Raw genomic sequence first — 10,629 nt, 5'->3', positions numbered from 1 at the left:
CCGTACTGCGTTGATCTCGAGAAAATCCGAAGTGGCGTGGCAGATGCGTACAGCTCTTCATCCTCTGACTATGCACCCATTCTCATGGATCATCCGGAGCCAATGAATTTCCAGTCGATTACGCTGTCTCCTGTGATCCCACTTGGCTAGGCACATACTATTATATCGACCTCGATGACGAGAACATGGCCATAAGTCCTGCCCCTGCACTAGTAAGACCGAGCGTTTAGATAACGTACTAAAACTCTTCATGTCGCTAGCTTTTTTCATTGAGATATTAAGAGAATCACAGCGCCTGGGCGTAGCTGTTCATGGCGATGGCCATGTCAATATCGTTCTGGGACAAACCGCCGCAGTCGTGGGTGCTGAGCGTCACGTCCACACGGTTGTACACGTTAAACCACTCCGGGTGGTGGCCCATTTGCTCGGCTAGCAGCGCTGTTCGGTTCATGAAGCCCCAGGCCTCGTTGAAGTCACGGAACTCGAATTTGCGGCGAATGGCGTCACGGTGAGGCACCTCTTCCCAGGCGCTGGTGATCTGCTGGAAAGCAGCGGTACGTTGTTCCTCCGTCAGAAGCGTCGGAATGGCGCGTGTAGACATTCCACGGTGAAGCAGCGGCTTTGTGGGGAGCTTACGGAGCATGTGGAGAGTCATGCTTGTCAAACGGTGTTTTCAATAATGGCGGATATTGACACCGGAATGACGAGTTTTGACCAATGAAATTAGTGTTTGGACGCGTCGTTTGGCGGCGTCCAAACTTGGTGTAACGTTAGTGTAAAACTTGCTTAATTGCCGGAAGATAAGGTTGCGAATACATGTACTGAGGTGAAGACATGCAAGAGGATACGTGTCAATGATTACAGAGTGAAGACAGTGTTTCCATTCTGTCATGAGAGTCTAATTCTTGCGGTTCTTGCGCTTAAAAGCCTTAAGTTCCTTGCGGTAGGCGTCGCCGATCTGCGTCGACACCTTGCGCAAGTCCGTGAGACCGGAGCGCAGCGCTTCATCGGCAAGTGCGCCTGCAATACAACAGCAACAACAGCAGTGAGTCATTGCACCACTCAAATGGCGAGAGCTGCAGACTGCAGCTATACCTTGACGAGTCTGAAGACGGATGTGCATCTTGGGCTCTGACGGGTGCGGAATTGTGTAGCCACAGAAGTCAGCATACGGTACTCGTCGGAGAAACGCCCGAGTAGCAGTACGACTTGCCGAGTCTCATCCAGAAGGGCCAAGCTACTCATAATGACGTTACTAAAGGAGCATTTTGGCATTCGGCCTAGTCCTTCGCAGTCTCACAGAGTTCAGTCTGTGTCTAGTCCGTTCACCCTGTTGCAATAACAGCCGTAGCGGGAGACACAGTCTCCGCAGCAATAGCAGTCATAATAGAAGCCGCAGACTCTGTAGTAGTAGTAGCAATAGTAGTAGTAGTATCGCCTAACGAGACCACTGGCAACACTTTCATCGCTTGCCGAAAGCGAGGGAGCTTTACCACCCCAAGTGCTACGTAGTAAGCGCGCGTAGACGCAGCAATCCGTGCGGGGTGCCCGCGAAGCAGGGCCGTGCGGTATTTGCGAAGTTGGGCCCAGCGCCAAGCTCTCCATCGATCCGCGCATTACACTATCTAGTACATTCAATCTTTATATCACGATCAAAGCGAGCCACGGAGCTTGGGGTGCCCGGCCATGCGAAGCGCGACTGGTAACGATTTCGCATTTGCTCTGTTATTAATATTTGGTGTTTTATTATTATTTTAGTTCCAATTTGAATAAGTGTACCTAAAGTAAGAACATTTTGTAAGACATATTACGGCATTTTGTAATTGCTTCGGATTTTATCTGGCTAAAATAAAAAAATTCGAGTTTAATAAAACAAAAAACACTCCGCAACATAAGTTCTGTGACACCTATACCTTTGGCTGTATCTCGGCTTCTGGGTCGAGTTAGACGACGCTATTTAGATATGTATCACCTATCAGATAGCGCGAAAGGGGGCTTGGGACGCCGATCTAGATTTCGTAGAACTTCTATAGGCTGGCATACAACTATCTAGAATTTGCACTGCGACAAAACTTTCGGACAAAAAATGACATGATTATAATGTAGCTGGTAGTGTGTCTTGTCGCCATTCGTGCGGGTTACCTCAAAGCAACGAAAAGGCATGGAGGCCACCAGTTCCAGCAGCGCTTTCATCGTCACTGAATCCCACGCCTCCATGACAGCAGCAGTGAGTTTAGCTACAGAGCTGTACTGCTTTCCATGACTATAGACCTTCCTAGCCAAAATTGCCCACACGTTCTCAGTCGGATTGAGATCGGGTGAGCGAGCTGGCCAGTCAAGCAGCGGCACCCCAGTTTCCGTGAAAACCTCGGTCGTTGCGTACGAGGCATGGATAGAAGCGTTGTCCTGCATAAATACAAAATCCGTGCCGTAGTTCTTGTGGGCAAATGGGAGCCTATTCTCCGACATCGTATAGATGTAGTGGCCAGAGTTCTGGCGCCCATCCAGAACCACCAACTCCGACTTGTCTTTAACCCCGAATGCTCCCAGACCATTAGTGAGCCTCCCCCATTTTGGCGAGACATGGAACGACGGGAAGGACGTCGCACGTCACGCCAATAGTGCATATGGGCCGTCGAGATTAAACTTTTTTCATCTGAGAAGATGATCATGGGCCAAACCTCTTCCTTCTGCGCAGCCGTCGAGAGCCTCTCGGCAAACTCTAGGCGCGCCTCCTTGTGCTCCTTTGTTAGAGGTAGCGTATGATCCATTTTAGAGTAGACTAGATAGTCTACCCGAGACAGAAGTCTCTGGATCGTACGCACCGAGCATGCCAAGCGGTACGTGACCTTCAACCCGGACGCCGATAGTCTCCTGCTGCGGCACTGCGGACGCCCTGGCGGACTTGGCGGTCTGTCAGGCTTGCCAGACGCCTCCCTTTCTTGGCTTTAGTGGTAGGTGCCCTCAGGGCGTAGCTGACGCCATTCACCGACCGCTCAAGCCGTTGAGCGATCGGGCGGACATTCAAGCCTGCCTCGTGGAGGCCCTTCATGCGGCCACGTTCTTCATCAGTGATGCTTAGTCCTTGTCCCATTATAGAAATAGGATAATAAGGCCAGTTTTGGGGGGGGCATAGTTTCAATAATGAAATCATGTCATTTTTTGTCCGAAAGTTTTGTCGCAGTGCAAATTCTAGATAGTTGTATGCCAGCCTGTAGAAGCTCTACGAAATCTAAATCGGCGTCACAAGCCCCCTTTCGCGCTATCTGATAGGTGGAACATATCTAAATAGCGTCGTCCAACCCGACCTAGAAGCCTAGATACAGCCGAAAGTATAGGTGTCACAAAACTTATGTCGCGGAGTGTAGTATTTAGTAGACACCTTTGGAAGCCCATGTTTTTTTGTGGGTTGTGAAATAGCTGTATTCCACATCCCACAAATCATAAACAACTTCTCTATTTGTTTCGAATTGGCTAGTGTGCTGGATGTGGGATGTGCCTACTCGCTTACTGTTATTAAGTTTTGGTAAAAATATATATCTATCTAGAGAGAGAACAATCTTTTCCCATGAGGGCTTAGAACCCGATCCCGGGCCCAATGCTCAGCACGGCACCGCCCTCCCCATACGAGAGTAATACATGTAGCTTACCCTCAATAATTGATGTGTTCGAGCCTACTTAGCACTCAATCATTGAGGCTCAACCAGAGACGATCGCTGCCACGATTCGTGCCCCCCCCCCCCGCCTTAAACGTCCACACCCTCGTCCACGAACCTTGGTGTACGCTGCTGTCTCACTACCTTCATAAGCCGTGCTACACGACCCCAGTTTAGGCTTAAAATCGAAGTGCTTCGGCTTGCCGCCTCTTCGCGGCAGTGCTTCCTTGGTCATGCCCCAAGACGCAAAGTTCTTAAAGCACTGCTATTGTCTATATTTTTAACATACTAAATATCACATCGTATTAACTAAAACAGGTTCCTGTATTCAATAACGCTGTTGGATACAGAGGTCGTTTTGACGATTTACAGGAAGCTCTGTCGGATAGGATTTTGGCGATTACAAATCGACATGAAAAAGGTCGATCTATGTACAGGTATTAAACAACCAACAAAGCGCATGGGCTTCGAAGTGTCTCTAATGTGGTGGAGTTGGAAATTTGATCCGATGCTCAGTGCCAATGTTATAGGTGTGCCACATCATTGCACGCTTAAACGAACTCCTATTAGGCTGTCAGTAATACGTGATCGACGATCACTTTTTTTTCTGGCTACAATATCAGTGATCGCACACAAAGTATAAGTGATAACTTAGAAATTGTATGAGCACCTTGTGTTATAGCCCACAACCATGTAATATGCTTTAAAAAAGAGTATCTTCAAAGATAGAGCAATATCCAAAAGTGATAGGACACAGTGAATAGGCTGTCAGATGCAAAAATAACACAAGTACACGTGTCAAAAGCGCTAAATACTCAACATTACGGGAAAAGTGGGATGGCACGCTACAAGAGCAAGCCCCTAAAAGACAGACGCGTTTGTCGATTAATGCCATTTTGTAATAAATGGAGGGGCACTCTTTGGCGTATAAGGTAGGGAACTCCTCTCGCTAACACACACTGCGCAGCCTCAAATTGATTTATGTCGACTATAGCCTTGGAGGCGTGCATACTGGAACAGCGTATAGTGGCGCCTATGAGCTCACGCGGCGTAGTTTACGGCATGTACATGTGTACTAAGGCTACAAAAATAATTTGCGCGGTGGGACCGTGGAAAGGAGCAGTCTTCCAGACCAATTATGGTGGCCGCATCGCGTGTACGTCACAGGAAGCAGCTAGAGAATTGGAATCGTGTTACACCTTTTACGAAGCTATAAAATTCTTCACATTTGAAATGTAAGGGACTTCTGAAGTGCATGTTATCACAGATTAACTTTAACATCTTTAGAATTCATTTATCTGCTAAAGATATAATTATGATTTGAGCGAGGCTGTCATGTTCTATCATCGGAAAATTATTTCTTTTAAGAGCTCACAGCCGCATACCCACCTGCTGCAGCCTGACTTCGGGCTCTATTCGTCTCCGTGGCAGTGCGTGAGCTACTGCGGCTGCTCTTTCTTTTTAATTGTATACGGCATCGTCTTGTCTACCAGGCTTCTCGTCACTCTACACTTTTTACATCTAACAGGATCACAAAGAACACGGCAAGGTGAGGAGCGGACACATTTAAAAGCGGCTCCACATGCCTCACCGGGACGGCGTGGGCACATAATGCAGCCAAGTGTGCTACGGATAACCTCTAGATCCGTGCCGTTGTTATTGCGCAAAGTGGCGAAAAGAACGACGGGTGTGCTACGGAGGCCTACGTGCCAAAACGGTTCATGTCTTTTTATTTTAATAGAGTGGTGTGTGGTATGACGGCCACAAAAACTAGGCATCATTTCGTCGTTCCGTGTGTTAAATACGAAACGTTTATTTCTTAGGGGCTGCAGAATGGCGAGTATCACTTGCATGCTGTAAGTCACAACAAAGTGTGAAGCTGTAGTCTTCAAGATACTCGTATTATTACGTAATAGAAGACGCAGATGTAAAACAAACAAAAAGGTTTGGTAGACTACCTATGCTATAAGTTTAATAAAAAAAGTTAAGTGATCGATGCATTTATCCATGACTATGTTAGTTAAAAAAACAAGATATATATTTTAATAAAATGAAGCTACAGTACGATAGTATATCCTGCTAGATTTAATAAATCATGTGCGTTTTTTTACGTTGTGGAGCAGTAAGCCTCGGCCATCCAATCGAAATGATGATTTAGTAAGGCTAGTCATTTGAAATTTTTGTATTAAAACTATGGGGCATACACCAAAGTCGCCCCGACTGAATCCCTATTGAGCGTTGTACGTACTACTACGTAATGAACGCCCAAAACTGATATAATTGCCGATATGTTGAGACTTTCGATACCGCCGCCTATCTCGTGAGATGCAGCAGAGCTGCCGTAGCTTTAGTGTCAGAGGAAGACGTTCTACTCCAAGAGTCCTTACCTTAATACAAAGTTCCTAGCGCAGCCCTACAGGCAGGGCTCAAGAGTTATTTACTCGAATAACTCTTCTGTTTCAAAATTCGACGTGTTTTATTTACTCTTATCGCGGCCAAGCCGCCTAGGCGCAAATGCACCTGTTTAACTATTTAGCTTAGTTAAACCTTATCAAATGCATAACGTGTGGCTTTCCGCCAACGTACTGAGAGACATTATTAGCTCTCCGGGTACTCCGTACCCTGCGTGTCCCACAACGTGTAACCCCGTTACTCTCACCCCCACTAAGACTAGAGCATCCTTGTTCTCGAAACCTCCTCAGCGCCTTGCCAGTGCGTCGAAGTTCGCTGCATCTCACCTTGCGTTCCGCTGCTCTATGAGCTCGCAAACACACTCGCATCGCTGATGCTCAGCTCATCCTCCGGGGGTCACAACTCAGCCACACCAGCGCCCAGTGCCCCGAGATCTCAAGTGGTCCTAGACCATCCCGCACGCGTCGCGCCTGCTCCAGGAGTTTGCTTAACCGATTAGAGCGATGTACTTGACTCATTATAGGCGCGGACAATAGCTCAGTGATCGAGCACTCACTTCGCAAGCGAGAGGTCGGTGGTATTCTCCCACTCGAGCGCAGCCCTCTCACACCATTAGCAAGGATTCGTAGCGTACGGGAATCGCTCTTATAGTTCCATGTTAGAGCGTTGGCTTTGCAAAGCGACAGGCCTGTGGTTCAATCCCACTCGAACCCACAATTACGAGCAGTATTACATATGCAACAAATCTCACGGGCATCGCCCTCACAGCTCAATGATAGATCATTGGCTCCAAAATTTAAAGGCCAGTGGTTCGGTCCCATCCGGGACACACACTCATCGCTGTTACCGCTTCCCTCTATGGTTGAGCTCTCATTCTGAACCAGTTTCTGTGTAACACATACGCGGCTATCGCTTGGCCCTTGTCCAACAAACGCAAACCGTCAGCACCCAGCGGGCTATATCCCAACACCACTAGGCCCTCCCACAGCCTGCTCCCGACGCCAAAGGACTCGAACGTGTTATCACGTTTGAGTCTCGGTAGCGCAAAGCTGCAGAGAAGAACTACCGAGCTCACGACAAAGCGCTACTTGCCATGAAGTATGCTCTAGTCAAGTTCAGGGTACACCTGCTGGGCACTAAGCCATTTGTGATCTGTACTGATCATGCGTCGCTACGCACTGCGACGCAGAACCACACCTCTCTCAGAGAATGACGAGATGGCTCTCATTCCTCGCCGAGTATAACTTCGAGGTGAAGTACAAGCCGGAGCGGCTGAATGTAGTGGTCGACGCGCTCTCGCACAGGCGGAGTACGAGAAAGCTCACGTCACCAAAGTGACGTCGTCCAGACCTGAACTGGTACGCGCAGCGTATGCACAGGATGACATGTGCGTAGCCCTGCTACGAGCTCTTGGGAGAGACGACTTTAAATACTCTGACAAGGAATTGTCCGGGTGCCTACACGCGAGGTTGCATCGATGCACTCTCGACAATGGCTGGCTGTATTACAGCACTGACCCTGAGGACACTTCTCGTGTGGTCATCCTCATGATGAGGACCTCAAGTATCGAATCCTCAACGAGGTTCATGATACGCCCGTTGGTGGACATTTGGGTCGTGAGAAGTCCTATGACTCGGTAAGCTTGCTGTACTGGTGGTCCAAGCCGTACAAATGTGTTAAACCCTATGTACGCACGTGTGAGACGTGTAAACGAAACGAAGACCACGCCTAATATGGCGGTGCCGCTGGCGAATTTCCCTGTCCCCACGGGATGTTAGTAGTCCGGCAGTATGGAATTTGAGTTTGGCCTTCCGAAGGATAATGCGGGCAACACGGGCATCGTAGTCTTTGGCGATGGATTAAGCAAGATGGCTCACATTGTGGTGGTGCCGGATACCATTGATGGTGAAGGTACAGCGTTGCCGTTTTGGGACCGTGTCTTTTGCCAGCATGGTTTACCGGAGGTAATTGGCTTGGATCGAGACCCGCGCTTCACTGCGAAGTTTTGGACGTCCTTGTTTAAGGATCTTGGCACCAGTTTGGACATGTCCACAACGTATCATCCACGGACCAATGTCCAGACGAAACGCGTGAGCTGGACTTCCTCCGAGGCATATGCGATGAGGGGCCGAAGCGCTGGAGCACGATGCTCCCACTTGTCGAGTTTGCATTGAACAATGCGGTGCATGCCTCGATAGTCTTCACTCGGCTCTATGATAACGGCTTGACATATCCGCCCGTCCCGCTGACGCCATTACGCAGTGGTTCAGGGCTTAGTGGGGGAAGAATAGCTGAGCGGCTTGCTGGTATCAGCCCTATTGTGGTTGCAAGCAAGTCGATGACTTTGTCTCGCTGAGATAGCGTTATTTGTCAGGTACGCGACGCTATGACCGAGAGCCAAGCCCTGCAAAAAGAACATGCGGATGCGAGAAGCAGAGGCAATTTTAAGGAGCTTAAGGTTAGGGGCCTTGTTTTATTAAACGCAATAAACTACCTACACATGTAGTGTCTGCGGTCTTCAAGTCCAAACTGAGCCCTTTGTTCATCGGACCTTTCAAAGGTGTGGGCAAGAAGGGCCTGGCGTATATGATCAACCTTTCAAAGAAGATGCGGACGCATCGGGTCTTCTATGTGGGTGTGCTCAAGCCATACCAGGCCCCTGCTAGGGTGTCGTTGGCGCCAGGATGGAAGGTGGCGGAGCTACTTACGTCGGGACAGGGTGAAGGAGCAAGCCAAGAGGAGCGTAACGCTGAGTGACATGACGATCCAGGCCTGAGACCTGTTCATGTATTACACGATGAAGCTGAGCGACAATCCGCTCCAAGTCAGCAATCCAGTTGTGAACCGAGCGTGGGGGCCCAAACGAGTCTGCCCACTGCCGAATCTCGTCGAGATCAACTGCTTAGTGGTGAACGGGAATGTTCGCAGGGTGGACGCACACATCGAGACGATGCACCAGCACATGGGGGCTCGCAGCGGAAGTATCCTGCTGAAGATAGCCCCCCCCCCCCCTCAGCCCTGCTCGATGATCACAGTGATCTTCACTATCACGTGGAACGCCTTGTGGCGCGGCGTCGTCGCCAGGGTCGTACTCAGTACCGTGTGAAATGGCGAGGATACCCTCATTCACAGAACTCATTGGGCGTCCGAAGTACCTCTCCATGAGGATTGCCCTGACGTTGGTGACGCATATGACCTGACTCATCCGCTGCGCGCCAGGGCTTGCGACGGCGTCGCCAGGCGCCGTGCGTCTCCCGCAGGTAGTGCGGGGTGGAAACACGTCAGAAGCTGAGCTCAGGCTCTGACCAGTGACTGGAGCTGCCGGCTCGAGGTGCTCTCACAATTGCTTGTTATAAAGTACTCCCGATTGCAAAATCGGAGGCGTCGCAGACGACGCTAAACGGACGATTGGGGTCCTGCGTAAGTCTTCTGGTTATTAGGGATTGTCCGGTCTACGATGGCCTTGAGTTTGGGAGGATCTGCCCGTTAGCCTCGCTTCCCAATGAAGCAACCGAGGAAAGGTGGAGCTCCGCGCCGAAGCCGCAATTGTCCAAGTTGGCATACAATTTATTACTGCGGATGCGCACGAGCACCTCTCGCAAATGGTCAATGTGGTTCTCCTTGTCTCACTTGCCCTGTTCAGCACGGCTATGGCCGAATATATCGTCAAAATACGTTTGACCTTACACCGGATGCGGCCTGAACATCTACGTCACAAGCCGATTGAACGTGGTCGGTGCGTTTGACAGCCCCGGGGGAATCGCCAGCCACTTCCAGAACATACCGTACGGAGTAATTATTGCTGTCAGCGGAATATCGCTTGCTCGCGTCAGCAATTGGTAGTATCCATCGACCCAGTCGAGTGCGCTGTACAACGTACCGCCTACCAAGTTGTTCTGCTGAGCATCCTTGCGAGGAATTGGCGATTGCGCCGGGATGGTGGTCGCATTTAGCTTGTTGAGAGCATGAACAATGCGCCACTTGTCGTTCGGCTTTCTGGCATAAACCGTGAGTGTCGAGTGCGGGGACTTGCTCTCACGCATCAAATTTGCCTCGTGCTTCGCACGGAAGAATGCGTCAATGGCGTGCCACTGCTCTATTGGCAAAGGTTATTGTCTCCTTACGCAGTATTTAATTACGGGAACCAGGTCAGGCGCAAGTACTGGCGCCCGAAGAAGGCTCTCCTTCACCGCCTGTAAGGCTTCGTCGTGTTCGTCATCCCAGCACCCCGGCGCATTCTTCTTTCGACCATGACCGAGCCATCTCCGCGTAATTTGCGCTGTACTTATGCAAGTAATTGGATAAGCCGAGCGACTTACACCCCTCGATCCGGAGTAGCCCCGTCGGTGGGTCCTTCGAGACAACGTCTCCATACGCCTTCACCACCGGGTAGAAGGGATCCGATGGATCTTTCAGGATCGCCGATCCGCTTCTCGCGCTCAGCGCCTTCTTGGTGTCCTCCAGGACCTGATCATCCACGATGGACGAGAGTTTCAACTTCTTCTCAGGTCTTAGCAAGACCACTTCGGCTAATTTGCCCGCATTTGAAACGGATATCTCG

General features: G+C 49.9%; 1 protein-coding gene across 1 annotated transcript; it reads right to left on the bottom strand.

The window, feature by feature from the left end:
* Nucleotides 1–239: 239 nt before the first annotated feature.
* Nucleotides 240–655, bottom strand: PITG_13586 (pterin-4-alpha-carbinolamine dehydratase; the record flags this gene model as incomplete). Its single annotated transcript, XM_002899741.1, has 1 exon — nucleotides 240–655. One exon carries the CDS (start codon nucleotides 653–655, stop codon nucleotides 287–289), a length of 369 nt encoding a protein of 122 aa, XP_002899787.1.
* Nucleotides 656–10,629: the final 9,974 nt, after the last annotated feature.

Source organism: Phytophthora infestans, genomic scaffold (genome assembly GCF_000142945.1).
Source record: "Phytophthora infestans T30-4 supercont1.29 genomic scaffold, whole genome shotgun sequence".
Taxonomy (NCBI): Eukaryota; Oomycota; class Peronosporomycetes; order Peronosporales; family Peronosporaceae; genus Phytophthora; species Phytophthora infestans.
The sequence above is the reverse complement of the archived record's forward strand: the minus strand, read 5'-3'. Positions and strand labels throughout refer to the sequence as shown.